General features: G+C 44.0%; 1 protein-coding gene across 1 annotated transcript in view; it reads right to left on the bottom strand.

Annotated features, from left to right (window-relative positions):
• LAMA3 (laminin subunit alpha 3) overlaps positions 1-27,098 on the bottom strand; it is a 323,465-nt gene that overhangs the window by 179,277 nt on the left and 117,090 nt on the right. Inside the window, exons 12-18 of the mRNA XM_049902138.1 lie at positions 26,321-26,455; positions 13,040-13,174; positions 7,938-7,984; positions 6,336-6,435; positions 5,611-5,663; positions 4,933-5,038; positions 3,696-3,795 (exon numbers count right to left, since the gene is read on the bottom strand). Of these exons, the coding sequence (XP_049758095.1) occupies positions 3,696-3,795; positions 4,933-5,038; positions 5,611-5,663; positions 6,336-6,435; positions 7,938-7,984; positions 13,040-13,174; positions 26,321-26,455 (676 nt within the window). The remainder of the gene's footprint in view (positions 1-3,695; positions 3,796-4,932; positions 5,039-5,610; positions 5,664-6,335; positions 6,436-7,937; positions 7,985-13,039; positions 13,175-26,320; positions 26,456-27,098) is intronic.

Raw genomic sequence — 27,098 nt, 5'->3', positions numbered from 1 at the left:
TCTCTGTCAGCTTCTCATCAATGTTCCGCCGGATAAGGAGCTTCTTTACCCAGGGACCCCGGGTCCAAAGGATGCGCTCTGCTCCCAGCACTACTTTCTTGGTGGTATGAAGTCCCCCAGTCTTTCTGCTAGCTTCTCCCTCTTATATCTCAAGACATTGCCTCACGACATAATCCAGTCTTCGAGACTGAGTTCTGCCTCACTAACACAACTGCCACCCATCCTCCCTCGTCAACATCATAGAGGCAGGATTTACAACTTTTAGGAAAATCACACAATACCAGGATTCATGGCCCAGGCAAATTGATATACACATTTTGGGGGGGCATAATTCAACCCATGACACTGGCTGAGGGCATTAAGTAAGGGTGAATGAGAGAGGCTCCCCTGCTCTTTCTCTTAATTCCTGTTTTCACTCAGTGTAAACATTCCCAGAAAACACGCTCATTCCAAGAACTAAAATGGGAAAATCATTTAGCACAGCCCATAGTGACAACATCCTTTAATATATTCTAAGGTCTGCCAACAACTTGGAAATGTCAAATTAAGTTATTTACTACAAAACAAAAAAAAAAAACCAAACCCACTGAGGTCGAGTTGATTCCAACTCATAGTGACCCTATAAAGTTATTACTGATTCATTTATACACTTACATTCACCCACTGCTGTTGTGTGCTGTTGAGTCTTTTCTGACTCACAGTGACCCTATAAGGCAAGGTATAACTGCCCCATATGGTTTCCAAGGAGGGGCTAGTGGATTCAAACTGCTGACGGTTTTCAAAGAAGGGCTGGTGGTCAGCAGCCTGAGCACTTAACCACTTCGCCACCTGGGCTCCATTCACTCCTTACAAAATTATTTTTTGAGCATCAGTGTGGCAGGCAGAAGCCCTGGTAGTGCAGTGGTTATGCACTTGGCTGCTAGTCAAAAGGTCAGCGGTTAGAACCCACCAGCCACTCCACAGTAGAAAGATGTGGCAGTCTGCTTCTGTAAAGATTACAGCCTTGGAAGCCCTATGGGGCAGTTCTAATCTGTCCTATAGGGTCACTATGAATTGAAATCAACTTGACAGCAGTAGGCTTGGTTTTAGTTGTGTGTCAGGCACTGTTGCTAAGCACCAGAGACACAACAGTGAACACTACCATATTTAATGTACTAAGTTTACAAGTTACATACATGTATTCTCTATATATTTTGATCATTTGAATGACTTTTTATGCCTTGCTTTTTCTTAAACTAGATGCCTATGAATGAATTCCATTGGTGTCCAATGACAGTCATAGAGAAGTATTGAAAATACTCCAGAGCTTGTGTGGCATTTTATATTCAAAGTAACACATCTTGACAATCCAGTCATAAGCTAAAGCCATAAAGATCAATTACTCAAAGGAAATAAAAGAGCATGTTCCAAAATGCAATTAGAAATGACTATAATTTTTTTGGAGCTAATTTATAAAGAATCTTAAAAATGTTCATACCTGTTGGTTGACCCAGTAATTCTACTTTCAGGAATCTATTCTAAAGAGTAATTTTTTGTATAGCGTCAAAGAATTAGCATAAAAGAATGTTTATAATAATGAATACTTTGAAAAAACATTAACGTGCAACAATAATGGAAGTTTTTTAAATTGTGGAGTATTATGTAGCACTAATGTTTTTTGAAAACTAATAATAATAGAAAATGTTTGTGATATCATGAAGTGAAGAAATTGATACAAATTATGTGAAAAATATACTATCAATGCTTGTTCATAAGAAAAGCTACACCAAAAATACTAACGGGGGCTATCTCTCATTGTTTTCAGGTCTTTTGTAAATAATAAGTAAATGCGGATGGTCTTTAGGTTCACTGGTAATGTGAATATCCTTAAATCCAATTAAAAAAAAAGTTGTCAGAGTAGAACTGTGCTGGAATAATTTTTATCTTTATACTTTTACATACGTATTAAAATTTCTACAGTGGATAAAACCCACTGCCGTCGAGTCAATTCTGACTCGTAATGACCCTATAGGACAGAGTGGAGCTGCCCCATATGGTTTCCAAGGAGCGCCTGAAGGATTCGAACTGCCAACCTTTTGGTTAGCAGCTGTAGTTCCTAACCACTACACCACCAGGGTTTCCAAACAATGGAGATATATATATATATATATAATAACAAAAATTATTTAGAAAACAAAGTGAGTGTGAATAGTTTTAAACTTATAAGAAATGCCAAAAATGTTCAGATAATATCATAAGCAAACATTTGAGATGACTTAATACCCAAAAAACGCAAGACTTACCAATCTGGAGAAAAAGCAGTAGAACATCTACACTGCTGGTTTATTATTCTTTATTTCTGTTACCATTTACTTCTAAGTTAAAAGGACAAGTTCTAAATTTCCAAGTATATGCACACACACACACATACATATACACATACGTGTATATATGTAATGCAGAAAATCAATACTTCTGCCTCAGGGTGGGTAATTTAATTCCCATTGGGTTGCATTATTTTAACCCAAAATTTAGCCATCACCTATGTAGCTGGAAGAAGAAAAACCTACGCTGGTTAAGTTGGGGAAAAGCTCAGTTCTACTCAATAGTCACTTCATCAACACAAGTGTGGAAAGAAGTAAACCATGGGTGGAAACTGTTTATGAACCTATTTACAAAGTTCCTTTGGTCTACCGTGAGCTTTGCTAGACTTCAGGAAAACAACTCCACAGAGGTGGTCCTCTTTCTCTATCTTCTATTAGGTGACCCAGCGGCAACTGGCCAAATGGAAAAGACTGAGGAGAACACAGCTGGGCTGCTCTGACTTGAAATCACATATTGGAAACACTGAGGGAAAGGAGAGAAGCTCCATGCTATCTACAGACAATTTGCCTTAACTGCATAGAATTCTTTGTTAATCTGTTGATAAGCAACGAGAAGTGGTGAAGATATTTGAGATTTAGAAGAAGTTGTACTTCACAAAGTTTCCAGAATATTATTAAAAGTCAGAATATTAACAATTGCTTTTTTTCCACTGAGGAAGGATTATAAATGATCACAGAAGTATGTATAAATTGCCACAGTTACAAGAGGATGAAGAGACAGCAACGCCACCATACCTCCCATAGCCCCTTCTGGGATCTTATGTCCACTTCATTCCCTTGATCCTACAGTACATTTTAATCTGCTTATGTATGAAACAAGGGACTTCTTCCCCAGTGACAAGCATCCTTACCCCTGCCCGAGTGTCACACACTGGCCTTTCTGGCTCGCTTACTCATGGGCCCATGGGAAAGCAGGAACTGAATCTCTTTGGCATGTGGAGCCCGTCCCTTCTTACTCCCTCTCTCTGGAAGCTGCCCCATCTTTCTGCTCTCCGTGCTCTGACTTCTACATGGAGGTTCCACCATGTGAACCCACCCCAGGGCTCCCAGGTCGCATCTCAACCACCTGGCCTTCTGTACCTATGGGAAGTTTCAGGTGAAGCCCCTCTGTGACCTATGACATGAAATTGATTTTATGGGCAATGTTACCTTGTGTTTTAATTGGACTTAGAGATAAGTGTCCTGATTTCAAATTACAGCACAGATTTGTCTGCCCTCTATCCTTAGAACTGCTTCTTGCATCCCCAGAACTGTCAGCACAGACAGCAGTACCTAAGATAGTCTTCCACAACATTGACCTGAAGCTCAGAAGAAATGTCCCTGAAGACTCACCGCTGGCACGCCTTCCCCACAACATGCTCTCGGCACTGGCACGCTCCGGAGGGGCTGCTGCACGTGGGGGTGAGGGCACCACCAATGTCACATTTACAACCTGAAAGTCAGAGAACAGCAGCAGTTACCTGTCACACCACCTATTAGGGGTTGAACTGTGTCCCCGAAAATAGATACGTTCAAGGCCTACCCCCACTACCTGTGGATGTGACCTAATTTGGAAAAAGTATCTCTGCGGATATAATTAGTTAACATGAAGTCGCACTGGAGTAGGGTGGGCCCTAATCCAACATGATTGATGTCCTTATAAGAAGAGACAGATATAGACAGGCACAGAGGGAAGACGGCCACGTGAAGACAGAGGCGGAGACTGGAGTGATGCTTTCATAAGCCAAGGAATGCCTGGGACTGCCAGAAGCTGGGAGGATCCTTCCCTAGAGTCTTCTCAGAGAGCACGGCCCTGCCAACACCCTGAATTCAGACTTCTAGCCCCCAGAACTGTGAGGGAACAAATGTCTGTGGTTTTCAGCCCCTCTCTCTGTGGTAACTTGATAGAACAGCGATAAGACACTAAGACATAGTCACCATGCTGAATGCTCTCCCGCCTCCATGAGACATGACAACCAATAATCAATAATCCCAGTGAAGCAGCTGCCTTCTTTCCCCCGTTACATCTTATATCTGACAAAGGTCTGAAATATATAGGGATCTCCAAAACCAAAACAGTGCCCCTTCACAAGTCAGCTGGCCAGCTGAAGGCACGCTATTACAGCCAGCTGTCACCCTGGTGTCCAGTGGCAAGGTGACAGAGTCCTGGAGCTAAGCATGATTTAGAAACAAAGAGCTATTATAAATAACATGTGCCAATGAGCAGCTGTGCGAGAGATGAAACAGTAGAATTGTGGGGCAATTGTCCTGCAATTTCATTATTTAATTTTTTTTAACACAATATTATTTCTAAAAAAAATTTTAGGGAATTAACAGATGACCTCCCCTCCCAATTTACATTATTTAATATAAAATCAACAGTACGGTGGTAGAAAAAGAGGTCAAAGCAACCCATTTTCAATTTATTACTAGTTTCAACTAAATAATTAGCCAAATTCCCTGAACAGAAATTTTCAGTGCCTTCCAACCAGCAAGTCTACACAAAGATGGTGAACAAAGAAAAAAGTTCTTCTGGTAGTCTTTGTCCACCACTTTTGTTTCACCAACAGGACCCACTGGAGGTATTTACCTTGACACCCAAAGTAACTGCTGTTTTCTAAAGCAAAATATCCATCTTCGCACGTGTCACAGGAATCACCAGCGACGTGAGGTTTACAGTGACAGTCACCATCTCCCTACGGGACAAGCCAGGTGATAAAGTTTGATAAAATGACAGAATTCTCTAATCTCCAAGATTCAAAACTGGCTCATTGTGTAGCATGACGCAGTTGTAGCCAGGACCTTAAAACTTCAAAAAAGGTTATTATACATCCTGCAGTTACTGTTAGCTGCCGTTGAGTCAGCCCCCCACTCATGGGGATCCCCATGCAGAGCGGAATGAGACACTGCTGGTCCTGTGTCATCCCCATGATTGGTTCCCAATCAGATCGCTGTCATCCATAGCATCTTTACTGATTTTCAGAAGTAGATCACCAGGCCCTTCTTCCTAGTCTTAGTCTGAAAGCATCATTGAAACCAGTTCAGCATCATAGCAACACACCAGCCTCCAGTGACAGATGGGTGAGGTGGCTATGCATGAGGTACACTGGCTGTGAATTGAACCCAGGTCTCCCACACGGGAGGCAAGAATGCTACCACTGCACCCGCACCTTACAGCTAGAGAGGTACTAATAAGCTCCCACTGCAGCCCCACAATCAACTGCTATGGCATTCTATTGTTATCATGTGAAAAATCATCCCACATTACCTGCCCACATTCTCCAATTCCACTCACTGCTCCCACCACGTTGCACTGGCATTCTGTGGAGATAACCAAGGGTTACACAAGGACAGTGCCCCCCTCTGGGAACGTTACCCACCTGCAATACAATACGCACACACTTTCTAGCTTGCTTCAGCAGAATTACGGTTTGCACCACGGACGGCTAAAACTGGATTGTTTCTGGGGTTGGCAGAACAGACAGATCAATATTATCCACCCACTAAGGAGTAATTGTCGATTTATGGCCACTCCAAGATAAAAGTTGCAACATCATGAAATTCTGAGAGGGTTCTGACATCAAGGACATCACTGATACACTTACATGGCAATATACTCTACCTAAGACTATCCACTCAGCTTAGCACCTTTAACTTAGTGTCTTTAAGTTCTTACCCTGGCTTCAATCTAAACACAAAATTAAAATAAAACTAAACTAGGATTGGACTATAAAAACAAGCGGGCAAAAGCCATTTATCAAGTAGCCACCTTAGCAAACGACAAAATACATCTAGAAACAGGATATAAATCCCCTACTGAGATTTCTAAAAATGACATAAGTTCTGCCAAAAATGGGAAAAAACATCAAAAAATTACACAAAACTTCAGGAAAATGTAACTAATTAAATAAAATAACTCTTTTGTGGGTTTTGATACTGAGGAGGGAAAATGAAGAGGAAGTTGCAGTTACTCACGGTTAGAAGAAGCCTCACCTGAGCATCCATTGGGGTTTTCTATGGCCAGATTCCAATATAATGGTTTGCAGATGCTACAAGTAGGACCTTCAACATGAAGCTTGCATTGGCAATACCCCTTTGAAAGAAAATCAAACAGGTGACATCCTGGAATTGAGACATATTTTCAAACATGTTTTCTGAACAAAGGCTTGTCACAGAACTATATTTTGGCCATGAAAAGTAAATTAAATGTACCAGGGGAACGAAAGTACTGGACTGATTTCAAAGGCATACTAATTCCTTTTTTCATTATCATTTACTTGTTACACACATAATTCATACTTGTGACAAAAACAAAATTAGAAAATACAGAAAAAGAAAAATTAAAAAGCACTCTTATTTATAACATGTCAGTGTCTGTCAGTATCATTAATAAATGCAAAAATATGTGGACGCTTCACATCTTGAGAATCAGTAACGAACTAGGTTTATCTGGGAGTCCATAGTTGGTACAAACAGGTAACACGCTTGGCTGCTAACCAGAAGGTTGGAGGTTCAAGTCTACCCAAAGGCACATCGGAAGAAAGGTGTGACAATCTACTTCTGAAATATCAGCCATTGAAAACCCTGTGGAGCTCAGTTCTAATCTTACACACATGGGGTCGCCATGAGTCAGAGACAATTTAACAGCAACTTGTGGAGGGGTAGGGAGAGTGCTTTTACAATATGTAAGACTCACTGCCTGGCTTAATATGGTAAAGCTTCACAGCAGGCTGGTATAACTTCTCTCACCACTAACCCACCTGGTGCCTGGGATGTTCAACATCTCCAGGCTCTGAGGCCAAGAAAACAGATAATCTTTAAAATTCTTCGAAAATCATTCAAAATATCATAGTCTTGTGCTTGGAGTAACAGCAAATAAATTATACTTATTTTGTACACAGACAGCTTCATTTAATGTATTTTTGGCCTTTGATTTTCCTAATTTTATTAATTATATAGTTCAGACTTATGTGCTGGGTTCCCTGGTGGCAATGCCCTCAGACTAACCTACACTAAGAGTTGGACTCTGTTGTTCTTGTATAGTGTTGCTATGAGTCAGAATCGACTCAATAGCTAGCAAAGGCTGTACGAGTTCTTGTTAGTTGCTGTCAGGTCAGCTCCAGCCCACTGGCAACCTTATGTATAACAGAGTGAAATGTTGCCCAGTCCTCTGCCATCTTCAGCACTGTTTGGACAATGTTCTGCTGTGATCCATAAGGCCTTCATTGGCTGATTTTGGCTGACTGTCTGGAAGCTCTATTGAAACCTGTCCACCATGGGTGACCCTACTGGTATTTGAAAATACCAGTGGCACAGCTTCCAGCATCATAGCAATATGCAAGCCACCACAGTATGACAAACTGACAGACAGACAGGACTAGGCTAGAATAAACGTTTAAATAAACTTTATTCTTTCACTTTTGGAAAAAAAAAAACACAAGATTCCGTATGTACTTTGAAAATGAACACTTACCCTCTTTAAGCAATTGGGCTTCGGATCTTATTTTAATTTAAGGAAGCTCCCAAATGTGCTAGTCTTTTCTAAGTATCAACCCAATAGTTAGAATTGCAACCCTTTTATAGTCGTCTACTTACCAAACTGGACTCAGTGGTGCCAGCGGCGTCACAGTCACTGCCGGAACCTGTATGGGATTTAGAAACGGTTTAAATGTCAGCAAGGAAGGGGTTGTTTGCTTGTCTCTTCTTTGTTTCTTTTGGCGTTTTGAGTTTTAAAAATCTTACTTGTTTTTAAAAATAGTACGTGTACATTTGTATTTTTAATAGATGAGTAGCAAGAACTTTGCAGGTAGTAATTCACGGAAAGGGACCCCAAATAACGTTCATAAACTTTAAACCAAAAATCACCTCTTTGGCCGCTGAACAATTCTACTCTCTGCCTACCAACAGAAGTCCGCTTCTAAGTGAAGATGAAGGAAGACAGTAGAGAAAGTAGGTTCTACAGTTTTGAACATCTTAATTTTGCCCAGAAGAGGGCAACATGATACCAAAAACCAAAAAAAAAACAAACCCACTGTGGTAGATTTCGACTCAGAGCGACCCTATAGGACAGAGTAGAACTGCCCCATAGAGTTTCCAAGGAGCACCTGGTAGATTCGAACTGACCTTCTGGTTAGCAGCCATAGCTCTTAACCACTGTGCCACCAGGGTTTCCATTGAACCAAGAGATATTTTCATTGTCCATTTAAAAAGTTACAGAATTTCTAAGTACATTTTTTCAGTTAATCCAGTTAATTTTAATAATCAAAACCCCCTTGGTCCCCACCTGTATTAAAATTATTTATAAAATTAATTCGTTTTCCTGCCTTGGTAAAAATAGTATCACAAGCCTAATCTCTCTTCAATAACTGGGATCTTGCAATGTCACAGTATTACTATTATACAGCGTTAGAAATGAAAAAACGTTGGGTAAAACCTATTCTGAGCTTGGTTTTTCAAATCACCTAAATAAGTCCACAATATAATCCTGTTTTCTTACATTTTATTTCTTAGCCGTTTTGTCTTTGTCTCCTCTTTGTCTCTACTTGATGCATTTTTCTGTAATACTCAACAACGCCTTCCTGCTCTTTACGTCTTCCAGCCTGGCCTTGCCCCAAACTTTGCTTCCTCCCCGGGTCCCACAAATTTCACCTTTTAGGAGCCCTCATGGCACAGTGGTTAAGAGCTTGGCTGCCAACCAAAAGGTCAGCAGTTCGAATCCACCAGCCACTCAGCTTTCTACTCTGTCCTACACAGCTGCTATGAGTTGGAATTGACTCACTGGCAAAAGGTCTCTCTCTTTTTTTTTTGGTAGCACTTGCAAAACAAGAGCAGCCACTCAGCCTCTAGGTCCAGCAGCCACAGTACTTCCGTCCCCTCCTGATATCCTCAGAGGAGGTAAGCAGATCCACCCCAGGCATTCTCCATCCTACAGACCTTCGGGCCTTGCCAAAGGCCACCAGTCCCCTCTGGCTGCTGTCTACAATTTCCACCATCAAGAAAACTGGTCTCTTGAGGATTCTGGTTAGAAAGGTCCTGGGAAATCATGCTTGAGCCATGGCCCTGTTTCCAGAGGGCTCTGAACACTAGCCGGGAAGAACTATCGGGAGCAGGAAGGGGCACAGGGAAACCACGCACTCCGATGAGGAGAATGGGTCAGCTTCCACAAACAGCTCTTCCCAAGAGAAAAGAGTCCTCTGAAATCAGGGATCAGCAGCTGCACAAACGCAAGGGCACAGGGCAATTCTCTGTGCATCTAATCTGCTCGTTCCTCTGCCACAGAACACAGCAGACTCAATTTCTCACATTCATGGAGGAGTGAGCCCCGGTGGTGGCCTGTCACTGCATGCATGATGTGCATCTCCTTCTTGGCTCACTCTCTCCAAAATGAGTAGACTCTACTTCATCCCACTCCTCTTCCACAACTCCTGTGCTAACATGTAATGATACAGTCCCTTGAAGGCCCCTGGCAAGGAGAGAGGGGCAAGAATAAAACAATGGTCCTGCTCAGACTGCCAGGAGGGGCCTGTCTGAATCCACTGCAGCAGATGATGGACAGCCAACATCAGCACCACAGGCTGGTAATAAGGGAGAAGGCAAGATGCCTTGGGGAGGGGGCAACGGATGCTCAGTTTAGCCAAAACGGGTCACCTTTGCCACACAGCTGTACGCAGAGAAAGTTTACATGAATCGAGAAACCCACATTTACAGCACATGGGAATTAAAAAAAAAAAAAATTTTTTTTCTCAGTAGGGACAAATAAACGAGCCCTGATGGTACAGTGGTTAAAGTGATCAACTGCTAACCGAAAGGTCAGTGGTTCAAAACCACCAGTGGCTCTGACAGAGAAAGATGTGGCACTCTGCTTCCGTAGAGATTTACAGGCTTGGAAACCTTGTGGGGCTGCTATGAGTCAGAATCTACTCAATGGCAGTGGGTGAGAGAGACAAATAAGTTCTGGATTCCTTTAGGGACGTATCTCTGATATATTTGTTTTTGGTGGACTTGAATTAGGAGAAGAGCCAGGCAGACCACGCAGGGTCACTTGCAGGGGATCTGAGGCTTCTTCTGGGAGGATAAGCACACATTTTAGACAGGAACTGGCCCTCCAGCGTTCTGACAGCTTCCCTACCCTGGTAGTGAGGGAAATCATGGGCGTCTGAAAGGTATCTGTCACACAGCTGTCCTGTCACTCCCGGCCAGCAGTCACACTGCCCCACCACTGGGCTGCAGGGCGTCTGGTGGGAGCCAAGTGCTGAGCACCAGCAGACTGAGGAGGGAACTCAGCCAGCACAGGGCAATGGGAATGGAGACAGAAGAGGATTGTGGGTAAGAGCAGGCGTGGGGCATGGTGTTGGGAAGGCTCAAATGCAAGTTCCAGCTCTACCTATTACCTCTGGAACCTTAAATGAGTCAATTAACTGCTCTAAGCCTCAGTTTCCCCTTCTGTAAGTAGGAGTGATACCAGTGTCTACTTGATAAGATTGCTGTGAGGATAAATGAGATTATACTTGAAAGAGGTGGGGCCAATGCTCGTCACAGAATGAGCACTCAACAAATGCTAGTTTTTATTACTGTTGCTGTTATTATTATATTCAGCAAGATCGGCCTGAGTCCCGGGCCAGGGATGTTCCAGGGGTTTGGAGGATGCTCCTGGCTCACAGCAAGTGTTGCTCATGAGACGGGCTGAGGGAACAGTTGGCTAAGGGAGGTGGCTCATTAGAAAAACTCCACACCCCACTGGGGATCGAGTACAAACCATTCCAGTCCAGATGGGCTGACAACTGATTCCTTTTTCTCTGTCCATCTCTCTTCATATCTGTTTTCTCAAGGTCTAGTGAAGTTGAATCGCTGGGTGGTGCAAATGGTTAAGTGCCTGGCTACTAATCAAAAGGTTGACGGTTCAAGCCTTCCCAGAGGTCCCTCAAAGAAAGGTCTGGTGATCAGATTTCGAAAAGTTACAGCCATTGAAAACCCTATGAAGCACAGTTCTACTCTAACACATATGGGGTCACCATGAGCCAGAACCAACTAGATGGCAGCTGGTTTGTCTGTTTTTTAGTATAGTTGAATACTCAAGGAAAAAGTAATACAGTCAGGTTGAGGGTGGACAGGAAGAGCACCCCAGTTTCCTTTCCCCCACCTCAAGCTTTATCACCATCTTTGGCCACGTGGGTGAATAAGCAGATGTATGGATGGAAACGACAGATTCTAAGCACTCTCCTCTCTTCTCCCTTCCCACTGGCTCAGGTTCCTACCTGTCTCTATGTAGCTCAATTCCCATAGGGCTGGACTTACTCTGAGCCACTCCCACTTGCACCTCAAAGGCCCTGTTCCCAGGGTGGTGCGAGCAGGGGAAATGGCTGGACTGATTTCCTGAGTTGGTTCACAACTTAAGAACTCAAAGGAAGTAGAAAGGCTGTCTCATTGAACCTTATCATTTACCTAGTAAAGCTCAGAAGTTAAGTGGCACTTTAATTAGACTGTAGCAAAGGGCTGTGGTCTCTGGAGTCACATACATCTGGACTCAAGTACCAGCCCCACCACTTAGCAGCTGTGTAATTGTGGGCAAGTTGCTCGGCTTCTTTAAGCCTCAGTTTCCTCTTTTGTAAACTGGAGCTGATGATGGTACCTACTAGATGGCATGGTTTGAGAATTACCTGTGATAAGACATGAAGAGGACTGAATGTGATGCTTGGCCTAGAGGAAGCGCTCAGAGAGTGTCCACTCTTACTAGCACTATGACTGTGATTACCCAAGTCCCCCCTGGTGCTTGGAGAAGTGCTCTTGGCATTATCCCAGGCTGCATAAATGGGGATCCATGAATTAGCATTTCTGACTTCTGATTTAATATTCAGTGAATGCAGCAAAAAGTACAACTTGTTCACAAAGTTTCATAAAATTCCACACTAGCTGGGAAAGAAAAGCCTCAGAAGGTAAAGTGTCAATTCCAGGGATGTATTTGCAGGTGTCCTTCGGATCTCTACCTGCTCCCATAGCTAGGGCTTGGAGCACTGAGCCCTGGGCCTGAGATCAGGTACTTCTTTATTCTCTTTAACAGCACTTGGCCCAGCCCCAGGGCCAAGTGATAACAATAATAGTAGTATTTGCCTGACTTGTCATTGGAATCATAAAATAACAGATCCTGCAGATGACGGGAGGGAACTTAGTGAGTTTTCTCATTTACAAATTACCTGGAATTCCAATGGGCTATGTGACTTGTTCAGAGAGACACACTTAGTTAGTGGCAGACCCAGGGAATCTACCACCATTCCACCCCCCATGTGATATCCATCCTCCAGCAGATGTTTATTGAAGGCCTCCTGTGTTCACAGCACTGTGGCTACGTGTTACGTGGAGATAAATATGAAAAATGCATATTCCCTGACCTTGAGGAGTTATATATCCAGAAGAGGGGCTAGAGGATTACTTCTGTATTATGAAGCCCCCTGACCCCCAAGGAACTAAAATAAGAGAGATTAAGAACCATGTCTAACATCGCTCAGTGAGCTCTTGGCAGACTACAGAACAAGACTCAGTTCTACTTCTTCTGGTCAGAGTTCTCTCACAGCCCTTGTTCCCACCAGGCCTGTCTGCTGAGATAAAGTCCATGCCTAGCAAGCAGATTTCTGAGGAAATATTCTTGGACTCTTTCTGCCCTAAAGGACACTGAATACAGAGAGGAAAGCATGGCCACTCACGAAGGCAGTCGGGATAGCCATAGAAGCCCAGGGCACACTGGCTGCAGCTCCGTCCGGCGTAGTGGGGGTGACAGCGACACTGGCCCTGAGGGCTGCAGGCATTGTCCAGGGAGCCTCGGGGGTCACAATTACACTCTGGAGGTGAAAACAAAGGTCCAGCCTTAAAACACGCACATTTTCGGAAAACTGTGAATTACTCAATCTGGCACCACACTCCTAGTTCAATCCAACTATCAGTGAAAGCTGCCAGATCCCAACCCAAACCCCAACACTGGCTGCCCTCTTCTCACCCCTGGAAATACTATAAGGCTTTAAAAAGTTTTTAATTCTGCTCTTTGTTTTGGTCCAGGTCCTTTGGAGTCTCTGGTGTATTTTACGCCTTTCCATCGACTCATCAGTGTCTCTAGTTTAAGATGCTTTTATTCCCAAGGAGTACAGAAAGCAATGATAATAAAGGTCTATGGGAAGAGAGAGCTTGTCTGTTGTGTTCCCCAACGTCTTCCAGCGTCAAGCACAGCCCGTGTTGTTGTTGCTGTTAGTTGACATTGAATCAATTTCAACTTACGGTGACCCCATGTGTTTCAGACTATGCTCCACGGGGTTTTCTTGGCTGTAATCTTAATGGAAGCAGATCACCAGGCCTTTTCTTCTAAAGTACCTCTGGGTGTGTTAGAACCGTCAACCTTTAGGTTAACAGTGGTGCATAAACCTTTTGTGCAACCTAGGGACCTGGTCCATGGTACATGCTGAATAATATCTGTTGGATGAAAGAAGGAGCATTTACTGAAAGCTTCCTACGGGTCCAACCCTCTGTAGGGAGTTGATAAAAAGCATCTCATTAAATCTGGCCACATCACTATGAGACAGGTATTACTGAGAATAATATCACCCTCTTTTCCTTCGGTAAGTAGGGTCCTAGAGTGAGCTATCCAGACAATATGCAAATCACAAGTAAACAGAGCTCCTTATTGTTTAAGGAGTGTTTTTATCATCCATGATTCCAAACCTTTTTCTTCTGCTGGAAAGCCAGACTGGCCCCTTCTTTAGTCAAAGCCATCAGTCAGTTCCACAATACTTACCACAGTCTATTTCTCTGTTCACTGGGCATAAGGTAAATTAAATCTACAGAAAATTCTAAGCCTCCTTCTAACCAGTAACCTCAATGTTCTGCTACATAAAAACTGAATTATAGAATGAAGGGCCAGTCCGAGGCGGAATAGTACGGGACTGCTCTTCAGGCAGTTCCCCCTGCAGCCCTATGGCCTTTATTACCCCCTTGGACAGGCTTGGAAGACTCTCAGGGACACCAAGGTGAGAAACCTTTCCAGCACCATGCCCATCAGTCCAGGGAATCTGTCCTCTTCCCTTGGCTGGTTTGTCTGGCCCATGAGAACATGCAAACAGGCAGACGAAGGTTAATCTGTCAATGGCAATATATTCATAGGAGTTTGCTAAGGAACAATCTGTCCCTACAACCCACAGATTACACCAAACCCTAATGGGGAAAATTCTGGGTCATGGGTCAGATCAGTGCAGTTGAGGTTTGGGACAGCATGTTCTTCCCATAAACCACTGCTGTCGATTCGATTCTGACTCATAGCAACACTATAGGACAGAGCAGAACTGCCCCATAGGGTTTCCAAGGAGCACCTGGTAGATTCGAACTGTCGACCTTTTGCTTAACAGCCAAAACTCCTAGCCATCACACCACCAGGGTTTCCTTGAAAACCTTAGGGAGCACAGCTCTACTCTGACACACACGGGGTCTCCATGAGCTGGAATCGACAGATAGATGGCAACTGGTTTTTTGTTTTGTTTCCCACTTGTCCCTCAGCACCACCCAAAAGGGGTTGTTGAGGGAAAGAGAAAGCACTGGGGGAGGCAGAGGGGATTCGAGCAGAGGCAAGCAGTTCACCCCAAGCCCTGCCTTAGTGTACCTTATGAACGAATGCACACTAGCCACAGAGAAGCCTGTCTCTGCCTGAGAACTGTTTCCTGAGGTCGGCGCTGGTGGCGCGAGCGGTGCACCGCAGTTGGTTGTTTCAGATTTGAACCACTGGGCACCAGGAGGGTTTGGGATGACCCAACATTCGGTCAGTGAGGGTCTCCCTTCCCTCTGCACACCTTTTTCTAACAGCTTCCGTGATCTTTTTTAAAGGAGTTTATTATTTGGCCCGTTAAATTGTAGAATCAAATGAACATGGTCCAAAATGCTACATCAGAGAAAAAAAAAAAAAAAAAAAAATTCTAGCCAAAAAAAGTTCTTTGCTCTTTGGGAGTTTTAAAACCCTTCCACATGCCCTGCCAGCTGCAGCCCTGGCTTCATGTTTCACATCCAGTTACTTTAATGTACTCCAGACTTTGCTAAGAACAACGCTGTATTCTTCTCATTTTGATTTTGACTCACTTAAGTGCCCTTTGGTTTTCTTTCTTATAGGTGCAAAGCAAATCATAGATAGAAGACCAGATTGGAGAACCGTCTATATGTATTTAAATTTCACATGTATGTGTAAGTTTGCTTCCACTCTTTATCTTCAACCACTGAATACACGAGGCTAACTTGGTTATTTGAAGGCTTAACTCTTCCCTTATACTCTCCTTTCCCCCTTTCTCTTCCTCCTCCCCTCTTTCCTCTGTTCCCTCTCCCCATTCCTGCCTTTTTCTCCTTCTTTGTTAGCCTCTTCTTCCTCTTCCTCTTTTTCTTCCTCTCTCTCTTCTCACTGCCCTTCCTTTCCTGATGCACTTTGCTACCCAAGCAACTAGCTAGCATTTAGAACAGAGGATAAAACCAGTTGCCACTGAGTCAATTCCAACTTATATCAACCCCATACATGCTAGACTAGACCTGTGCTCCATACGGTTTTCCATGACTGATTTTTCAAAAGTAGATCTCCAGGCCTTTCTTCTGAGGCACCTTGAACCTCCAACCTTTCAGTTAGCAGCTGAGCTTTCTAACCATTTGTACCATCCAGGAACTCCAATGGGGGTGGAATTAGAGCACAACCTTTACCTGACTCCCTTCATGCCTCACAGTGTGGCCTCTCCCCACACTTAAGCCATGACTACGAACCACAGGCTCCAGCAGAGGCTGACCACAAACATTCACCCATGGGAGCCTGTAGAGAGTCTGCTGGTTTCCTTCCACTCCTCTCTCAAGTGGCTGTCAGCAATCTTGCCACTCACATGCTGCCTTGTTCCTGGTGTTTGGCCACGTGAGGTCAGTTGGCTTTGTTAGACCTTTGGAAGCAGAGGAATGAATGAGGGAAATCTAATATACCAAAAATATAAATGAGAAGGTGCATCCTTATTTTTTTAAATCTTGACTCTACTAATTGGGGATACTGCATATCTCAAACACTGTAGCTGATTAAAGTGCTCTTCCTATCAACCGTCATCTTCTTATGAAGAAAAATGCAACAGTTAAACCTCAATGGTTTTCCGAATCTCTCAAAGGATTATTGTATTTTTATGCAAATAACGTACATGCTATATGTTTTTTGCCAACTATGCCTCTCCCCGACCCCAGGTATTTTTGCAAGTGCGCAGTGCTAATTTTTTTTACAGCAACATGTAAAAAAATTAGCATAGAACTCTTCCAAGATACCACTGGGAGGTGTGGGGGAGGTCGCAGCTGCAAAAAAAAAAAAAAGTGCATGTTATTTGCATAAAAATATGGTAATCATTTTGGGAAGCTTAGTGTTCTCAGAGAGCTGAGTATTTTACTGACACCCCACTTTGCCCCCCACTTTGTGGTTATGGCACCCTGATTTTGCCAGGGGGGAAGTGCTCTTCCCCCTTCCTCCATCCACACTGTTCAGACATGAGAACCCCATTCCCAGTTCCATGGATAGGGAGAGACTTAGGCTTGGCCAATCAAAGCAGTGACTCCCATCACCACAGTGAATGGTTCAGGAATGGACAGGTAATCCAATCAGAGCCAGACTTGCTCAGAGGAAAACAAACTTCCCCTAGGCTTGAACCTGGAAGGATGTATGCCCATAGCTGCTGGTTGCCACCCTGTCACCACACGAAGCCTAAGAACAAAACCAACACAGAGAATAGTAGAGCCTAAAGACAGAAAAAAACAGACCCTGCCAACATCTTTTGTGCCTCTAGATAAAGCTGTTCCTGAAGCCAAATCTACCTGGGCTTTTCAATTATAGATGATAAATTTCTTTTGCTGTAAAGTAGTTTAGGTCAAATTTTTGGTTACATAAAACTGTAAAGAGCCTTAACTGTCTCTTTTATCACCAAAACGATTAAATGGTTTAAATTTAACCATTAAAAATAGTCCAAAACACTAAACCCACTGCTATCAAGTCAATTCCAACTCATAGAGACCCTACAGGGCAGAATAGAACTGTCCCCACAGGGTTTCCAAGGCTGTAATCTTTACAGAAGCAGACTGCCACATCTTTCTCCCATGGAGCAGCTGGTGGGTTTGAACCACCGACCTTGAAGTTAGCAGATGAGTGTTTTAACCATTGTACCACCAGGGCTCCTTTTTAAAATAGTATTCTTGCTAAAAGGTATTATATACTTCCCCACCTTCTTAAACAGGTATATCAGACATAATTTAACCATCTCTCGACAACCCAGAACCATTATAATGCTTGTTCACTTGTTCTGATACTGGTGCCCTCAGTACCGCCGGATTTCGTAGGATTACGTGCCCTTTGTTAAATGGCCACAGATTACTGAACTTCCTAAATTTCACGTGTGCTTTCTGTTTCCTCCCTTGCTGTTCTGTCCCCCACTCCTAATTCTGTTTCTAATTTTCCATGAATTTGGCTTGGAAAAAAAATAACCAAACTTAGTACAATTATTTTAGAAATTAAAAAAAGGAGGCTAAGAGAGGGCTTGTGGCATTCTCTTAGCAGTGAAATGCATGGATTTTCATGTGCATCTTTTGGGGTGTAGGTTTTGACTTTACAGAGGCAACAGGGAGTTGGGGGATCTTACTGCTTGGTTTTTACACTTGCTCCATATACCAGAGGTTGCCAAATAACCAAACGCCAGCTAAATGGAACAATACTCTGCTTACATTAAAAGAATTACAGCGATTTTTTTTTTTAAAGAGGAAAACATGGTCACGGTTTTGGGTTTATTATAGAAGTCTATGTTCTAATAGGGTATTTAAAAATGACCAATGCTCCTAGAAGCAGATCCCAATCATGGAGTCCCTTTAAGGAAGCCGTGGTAAGTTAAGCCACACAGAGCTGCAACGATGTGTTCTACAACGAGTGTATTGAAGAAACACAACTGCTGTGTGAACTAACTCCCATGGCTCCTTTCAACTTTATTCAGTGGGGGAGACTGTCCCCCTGCACCTGGATGAAAATGCTAGGCAAGTCAGGACTTTTCAGCATACTCTTAGGTAACGGAGCAGCCTTTAAGTTGATACCTAGTTTAAGCTTAAATGTTCCTTCCCCAGCTCAGACCTAATTCAGGCCAAAAGCCTACAGCAGGAGGGGTAGGTGGTGGGGATGGTGGTGGTGGGGATGGTGGTCGTAGCACTAGAGAAAGTGGTGGTGGTGGTAGAGAAGGTGATGGAGGTAATGGTGTGGTGGTAGTAGAGAAGGTGTTGGTGGTGGTGGTAGAGAAGGTGATGGTGGTGATGGTGATGGTGGTAGTAGAGAAGGTGGTGGTGGTAGAGAAGGTGATGGTGGTGATGGTGGTGGTGGTAGTAGAGAAGGTGGCGATGGTGGTGGTGGTGGTGGTGGTAATGGTGGTGGTGTTGGTAGAGAAGGTGGTGGTGGTGGTAATGGTGGTGGTGGTGGTAGAGAAGGTGATGGTGGTGATGGTGGTGGTAATGGCGGTGGTGGTGGTAATGGTGGTGGTGGTAGTAGAGAAGGTGGCGATGGTGGTGGTGGTGGTAATGGTGGTGGTGGTGGTAGAGAAGGTGATGGTGGTGGTGGTGGTGTTGGTAGAGGTGGTGGTGGTAGAGAAGGTGATGGTGATGGTGGTGGTGGTGGTAATGGTGGTGGTGGTGGTAGTAGAGAAGGTGGTGATGGTGGTGGTAACGGTGGTGGTGGTAGAGAAGGTGATGGTGGCAATGGTGGTGGTGGTGGTGGTAATGGTGGTGGTGTTGGTAGAGAAGGTGGTGGAGGTGGTGGTAGAGAAGGTGATGGTGGTGATGGTGGTGGTGGTAGTAGAGAAGGTGGCGATGGTGGTGGTGGTAATGGTGGTGGTGTTGGTAGAGAAGGTGGTGGTGGTGGTAATGGTGGCGGTGGTGGTAGAGAAGGTGGTGGTGGTGGTGGTGGTGGTAATGGTGGTGGTGTTGGTAGAGAAGGTGGTGGTGGTGGTAATGGTGGTGGTGTTGGTAGAGAAGGTGGTGGTGGTGGTAATGGTGGTGGTGTTGGTAGAGAAGGTGGTGGTGGTGGTAATGGTGGTGGTGGTGGTAGAGAAGGTGATGGTGGTGATGGTGGTGGTGGTAGTAGAGAAGGTGGCGATGGTGGTGGTGGTGGTGGTAATGGTGGTAGTGTTGGTAGAGAAGGTGGTGGTGGTGGTGGTGGTAATGATGGTGGTGTTGGTAGAGAAGACTGGGGTAGTGGTGGTGGTGGTAATGGTGGTGGTGTTGGTAGAGAAGGTGGTGGTGGTAGTGGTAGAGAAGGTGATGGTGGTGGTAGTGGTGGTAGTGGTGGTGGTGTTGGTAGAGAAGGTGGTGGTGGTGGTGGTAGAGAAGGTGATGGTGGTGGTGGTGGTAGTAGAGAAGGTGGTGGTGGTGGTGGTGGTAGTGGTGGTGGTGTTGGTAGAGAAGGTGGTGGTGGTGGTAGAGAAGGTGATGGTGGTGGTGGTGGTAGTAGAGAAGGTGGTGGTGGTGGTGGTGGTAGTGGTGGTGGTGTTGGTAGAGAAGGTGGTGGTGGTGGTAGAGAAGGTGATGGTGGTGGTGGTGTTGGTAGAGAAGGTGGTGGTGGTGGTAGAGAAGGTGATGGTGGTGGTGGTGGTAGTAGAGAAGGTGGTGGTGGTGGTGGTGGTAGTGGTGGTGGTGTTGGTAGAGAAGGTGGTGGTGGTGGTGGTGGCGACGTGGGGTTGGGCATTCTTTCTCAACTGCTGGCTTCAAATTCACATCTGCCCCTGAGTCTGGGAGTGGGGGAAAAAGAGGTAACAGGAAAGGGTTATTCTTCATGGACCGCAGTGAGTGACTCCACTGTCCCTGGGCCTGGCAGAGGCCTGACGATCTGAAGCTGACTCATTTTCCAAGGGTACTTTCCAGGTTCTCTCGGGGGTTTCCTGCTAGGCATCTCTATCCTGCCATTCCCTTGACCCCAGGTGATGGATGCCTCTTTATTCTCATTACTTGTGACTCCTTCCTCAGCCCACAACTTCCTCAGCCGCTGGGAATCTGGACAGAAGCTTCAGCTTCCTTGCATGAGGTCTCCTGGTGCTCTAGGCAGAGTCGCTGGACAGGATCCAAGACACCCCACCTAGACTGTCCCACATGTGGCCATAGGAAACACCCACACGCCCCTGACCCCACACACTCTGTCAGTACAGGCCATTCCCAGCACAGCCATATTCTCCCTGCTCTGCCCTCAGCAGGAAATCTTCCCATCTCAGCCTCTGGATTTTCCTAGCTGAAGTCTGGCCCCAGGCATACCTGCCTCTCTTGAAGCATCCCATGAAAGCCCCCCTCATTAGGTTTGAGGTGAGGGGGTTAGCACTCACCTTCCCTCTTGGGGATAACTAAGAGGTTCACAGCACAGTTTTCTTCAGAGATATCCACTGGCCCACGTCCTCTCTCCTCTACTCTCCTAACCTTTCTATATCCCTTTGAGTGTGAGACGCTAGAGTATTGTAAACAGGTCTCCAGACATTTCTTTGAGAATTTGCATATGGTGACACGGCCTTGGAATTTTTGTATCTATCGTATCTTGGGACCAACACTTCAATTTTAACATCTTCAAAAAGAGGGATGTGGCGGGGGGAAGAAAAAAAAGCGGGGGGGGGGGGGTTAAAATATTTTCCTTGTATTTGCTTTCAAATTCAAGGAAATTTTTCTTTGATATTCATATCAAGAACATCAGATGATTCTCATTTGAAAGAGTTATTCTAATTAAAATGATTATCACACATATTTGCAAATTCCCAATTATCTCATTTTCCCCCACAAAGGTCAATGTATTTATTAAATTAATCAAATCCAAATATTTTTTTAAAAACTAATTTTATCTGCCCCTTACACTTCTATGTAGCTTGTGGATAAGATCAGACTGGAGTTTCCAGGCTTTTGAGTCAGTGACGAAGAGATGATAAGCCAAAAAAACAAACCCATTGCTGCTGAGGCGATTCCGACTCATAGCGACCCTATAACACAGAGTAGAACTACCGCATAGGATTTCTAAGGCTGTTAAACTTTATGGAAGTAGGCTGCTAATCTTTCTCCCGCAGAGAGTGGTTTCGAGCTGCCGACCTTGCAGTAGGACATCAAAATTTATACTCTCCTTTTTCTGTACTGAGTTTAAAGCAGAAGAGTAAAAATAAGTCAATGGGTTAAAGATCAAACAGAGCATGCTATGAGTCAGAATCGACTCAATGGCAACTGGTTTTTTTGTTGTTGTTGTTTTTTTTTTTCAGGTACTCCTCACAGATAATGTGTAAAAGATAAGGCAGAATGGTTTCTTGCCCCTCGAACAAGTTTGGTAAGGAATTATCCACTGTATTCTGACACAGGAATAGCTTCATGGTGGGATGGATTCATCAAACTATTGCTGTAATTTATTGAGCAAGAGCTTCCAGCTGAAAGAGAGATAGCAAATTCACACAGATGCTCCATGACCACAGCTGTAACTATTTGAGCGTCTGAGGCCACAGGACCAAGAAGCAGAGTAAAAGTGACGAACTATCAAAAGCACAAACAAAATCCTCCAGAGTTCTTTCACACTGCATCTTTCAAACTTCTTTAGTTAACAACGACAGTAAAAAATACATTTTACATTGCAACCCAAGAAACACACAGATTAGTAGATAATAGGTATAAACATAGACATTTATAAAGACATGTATAAGTAGAAACAAGAATTGTATACGACATTTCTTACCGTTACTATTTGTGATTCATTCTAATAATTTCTAATCTATTCTATTTCACTTTCACATTGGTCTGTTCTTGTTAGGTGCCGTCGAGTCCATCCCAACTCATAGCAACCCAATGTACAACACAACAAAACACTGCCCAGTCCTGCATCATCCTCATAAATGTTGCTATGTTTGAGGCCACTGTTGCGGCCACTGTGTTAATCCATCTCATTGAGCTCTTCCTCTTTTTCGCTGACCCTGTACTCTGCCAAGCATGATGTCCTTCTTCTGGAAATGGCCCCTCCTGATAGCATGTCCAAAGTATGTGAGATGAAGTTTGGCCATCCTTGCTTCTAAGGAGCATTCTGGCTGTGCTTCTTTCAAGACAGGCTTGTTTATTTTTCTGACAGCCTGTGGTATATTCGATATTCTTGGCCAACACCATAATTCAAAGGTGTCAATTCTTCTTCGGTCTTCCTTATTCACAGTCCAGCTTTCACATGCATATGAGGCAATTGAAAATACCCTGGCCTGGGTCAGGCGCATTTTAGTCCTTAAAGTGACATCTTTGTGTTTTAACACTTTAAAGAGGTCTTTTGCAGCAGATTTGCCCAATCCAATGCTTTGTTTGATAACTTGGCTGCTACTTCATGGTCACTGATTGTAGATCCAAGTAAAACAAAATCCTTGACAACTTCAATCTTTTCTCTGTTTATCATGATGTTACTTTTTGTTCCAACTGTGAAAATTTTTGTTTTCTTTATGTTGAGGTGCAATCCATACTGCAGGCTGTGGTCTCTGATCTTCATCAATAAGTGCTCCAAGACCTCTTTGCTTTCAGCAAGCAAGCTTGTGTCATCTGTGTAACACAGGTTGTTAATGAGTCTTCCTCCAATCCTGATGCCCCATTCTTCTTCGTATAGTCCAGCTTCTTCGATTATTTGCTCAGCATACGGATCGAATAAGTATGGTGAAATGATAAAACCCTGACACACATTTTTCCTAACTTTAAACCACACAGTATTCCCCTGTTCTGTTTGAACGACTGCCTCATGCTCTATGTCCAGGTTCCTCATGAGCACAATTAAGTGTTCTGGAGTTCCCATTCTTCGCAATGTTATCCATAATTTGTTATGACCCGCACAGTCAAATGCCTTTGCATAGTCAGTGAAACACAGGTAAACATCTTTCCGGTATTCTCTGCTTTCAGCCAGGGTCCATCTGACATCAGCAATGATATCCCTGGTTCCATGTCCTCTTCTGAATCCAAGTTGAATTTCTGGCAGTCCCCTCTAAAGGTACTGCTGCAGCCGATTTTGAATGATTTTCAGCAAAATTTTACTTGTGTGTGATATTAATGATATTGTTCGATAATTTCCGCATTCGGTTGGATCACCTTTCTTTGGAATATGCATAAATATGGATCTCTTCCAGTCAGTTGGTCAGATAGCTGTCTTCCAAATTTCTTTGCATGGACAAGTGAGCACTTCCAGCACTGGATTTGTTTGTTGAAACATCTCAATTGGTATTCTGTCAATTCCTTAAGCCTTGTTTTTCGTCAATGCCTTCAGTGCAGCTTGGACCTCTTTCTTCAGTATTATCAGTTCCTGATCATATGGTACCTCCTGAAATGGCTGAATGTCTTTTGTAGCTACCTAAATAACTACCATTACTAATACTCTTTGTTTTTTCATGTGAGTTCAGATTACTTTCTGGTATCATTTGCTTTCAGCCTGAAGAACTTCTTTTTTCCTGTATATGGGTCACACTTTCCTATTCCTTTTCATGTCTCATTCTTTTTAATTGAAATCTGGACATTTTACATAATACACTGCAGCAACTCTGGCATCTGATAACCCCCTTCTGGGATTGTTATTATTTATTTGGTAATTTATTTGTGTAGTGACTTGGGTGAACTAATTCTGTAAATCCTATTTCCCCTGCAATGTTCAGCCTCTGATGTTCCTGCTTATATTTTTCCACTTGTTTTTATCTTTTACCCTGGCTATTTCAGGATCACCCCTGGGTCAGGATAAGACACTTATTGATGGAAGATTGTACTTAAGCCTCCTTGGCCAGTGAGATTTTTACCCTTTACCACTTGCTGTGTGTGTGGCTTAGAGACTGTCATCAAAATTCAAAAAGTTTACTTTTTTTTGGCCCATGTGCAGGCAGGCCCTACTAGCTTGGATTATCCTTCTCCAATCACTGCTGAAAGGATACAGCCTTGGACATGTGTACAGTTTTCTATACGTTTATGTTAGAACATAACCATCTCCTGTACCGATGTTTTCACAGAAAATGCATTAGAAATTCCAACTTCTGATACTGTATTTCTCTTATTACAGTCAAGGCAGAGAGAGAAAAGATACCCCCTTCCTTTCCTTACTCCCCACCTGGCAAGTAGCCAAATCTCTGGGTAGAGACTTATGAGAATTTCTGTGGCTTCTGAGGGGCTAAGGCTGAGAAATGGGAGCAGAGGAGAGAGGTCCATGAACAGGGCATGCCAGGGAGTCAGATAAAAGGAAGGATTTGGCATTCAGGCATCTAAGCAAACAGGGAGATGAACTGGGATTGGGTTATAGGTTTGTAAAGTGAGGTAGAAGAAAGTATGGGGCAGAAAAATAAGGATAAAACAACAGTAGCTAAGGTAGAAGCAAGTGCTTGCTAGGCTCTAAGAGCTTTACGTGTCAGTACATATGTGACCTTCAAAACAGTGTTCTGAGGTGAGTACTTTTATTATATCCCTGTTTAACAGAGAAGAAAACTGAGGAGCAGAAGGGTTAAATAATTGCCCAGGTTAATAGCCTGCACGGCCCTTGCTCTTCACTTCCTTGTCATCCACCTAAAAGAAGGGCTTTTCCTGCTCCCATCCCACACTCACAGTTCCTTAGTGTGGCTGATCTTGCAGATGGGATTGCCCAATACCTCTCCTAAACTCCTCCTGTGTACAGAGGCTGGAAAGACATAAACAACACTTCACAGATTGGAACTTGGCTCTGTATGCCAACTCGGTTTTGCAAATTGTTGTTAGCAAGTAAGGAGGAGGTGCCTCCCTGCTCCTTGCTGACCATTTCTGCAGCTGCACCCTGTCTCTAGCTTCCTGGGTGCCCAGAGATGGGCATGGAGGCAGCAGCAGGTCTTCCTGTCCTTGGGCTACAGCCACAGCAGTCTGGTCTGACAACATCACAGTTCTATTGAAGGCCTCCTTGGAAGCCAGCCTAGAGCCTGCTGGCTCCAGCCCTTAACAACTTACACCTAATTACCTATAGTAAGTCCCTTTCTGTTTATAATATTGGGGGGTGTTTATTTGCTACACTGAGCTCTGACTAATAAACATCTCTTCCTCTTCCCCCTCCTCTCCCTACCACATTAGCAGCTGAGGAAAGAAAAAGGGCAGACAGTGGGGAGGAGGCAGGGAGAGAACTTAGGAAAATTCCTTCATTTCTTCATTCGCCCAACATTTACTGTATATCTATTATGCTCTAGGGACTGGGCCAGACACCTCCTCCTCACCTCCCTCCCTTCACTTCAGGGGCTCATATTAGGACGGGACACAAAGCAGACAGAGAGGCTTCGTGTCTCTGTGGATTTGAATATGCTGTTCCCTCCTCCAGGATGCTCTGCTCCTTCCCATGTCTACACAGCAGGCTCCTAAAGTGTTCAGATACCAGCTCCTCTCCAAGCCAGGACTGGAACACGGAAAGCTGAGCTAGAGCTCATGAGCTTAACTACCAGGGAGGAAGAAGGGTAGGAATGGAAGGTAAAGGAAGCTAGGAGGACAGCTACACATAACACACGTACATAAGCTAAGAGCTCATTATTAAACTGAAGGTCACACAGCTCTGCCTCTTCGGTTCCTCAGGAGGAAATCTGTCTTGGAGGAATAATTATCAGGATGCTATGTTTTGCCTGGGGCATTGGGGGTTCAGTGGTAGAGTTCTTGGTTTCCATGCGGGAGACCTGGGTTTAATTCCCAACCAGTGCACCTCATGTGCAGCCACCACCCATCTGTTAGTGGAGGCTTGCATGTGCCTATGACGCTAAGCAGGTTTCAGCAGAGCTTCCAGACTAAGATAGACTAAGAAGAAAGGTCTGGCAACCTATTTCTGAAAATCAGTCAATGAAATCCCTATGATCATAACGGTTCAATCCGCAACCCACTGTGGGAATGGTGCAGGACAGGACAACATTTCATTGCTGTGCGTGGGGTTACCATGAGCAGACTCAATGGCAGCTAACAACAATGCTTTGCCCACTTACCTTGGCATACAGGGAATGAGTAGAAACCTAAACGACAGGTATCACATCGAGGGCCCTCCACCCCAGGGCGGCAGAGACACCTTCCATGGGCATCACATATTTCAGGGAGAACACCGTCCAAGTCACATTCACACCCTGCGAAGGAGAAGAGACTTTCAGAGATTTCTACTCCTTACTCCTTTGTGAATTCTCCCTTCCCCCAGGGAACTAGGAGACATAGACTAGGAATTATTTCTGGCTTATAAACATTCTTCACCCAAAACACTATATCTTAAAAAGAAATCAAACAAATATTCAGAAAAGGTCAGAGACACTATTAAGAAACATCTAGGGGCGAGTGTTTGTTTGCAAAACAGTTATAACCTTTCAACATCTACCCCTATAAAAACATTTTTTTTCCCCAATCTGAGCCGTACATAGAAAAATTTATATTAGAGCCCCATCTAATGAGTTAGATTCATTCATCTAATGAAGCTGATTCCCATCTAATTTTTAATTAAACTTATTTCCACCTTCTATTTTCTAGAAGAAAAGAAACTAAATTCAGCCCTACCACATGCCAGGCATGGTGCTTAGGGCATCACTCAGATTATCTCAGTTCAACCTCCAGGCACACGGCCTTTCCAGAAGCCAGGCAGCTTCCAATCCCTCGAACAAGTGCTCTCCCACCCGAGGACCTTTGCCCAGGCCGTTCTCTCTTCTGGAATGCCCTCCCTGGTCCTTGGCACAGCATGCGCTTTCTCGTCCTCGAGGACTCAGTTCAGACGTCAACTCCTCA

The sequence above is a fragment of the Elephas maximus genome, chromosome 11 (genome assembly GCF_024166365.1).
Source record: "Elephas maximus indicus isolate mEleMax1 chromosome 11, mEleMax1 primary haplotype, whole genome shotgun sequence".
Classification (NCBI taxonomy): Eukaryota; Metazoa; Chordata; class Mammalia; order Proboscidea; family Elephantidae; genus Elephas; species Elephas maximus.
Note: the sequence above shows the minus strand (reverse complement) of the source record. Positions and strands in the feature narration are given on the sequence as shown.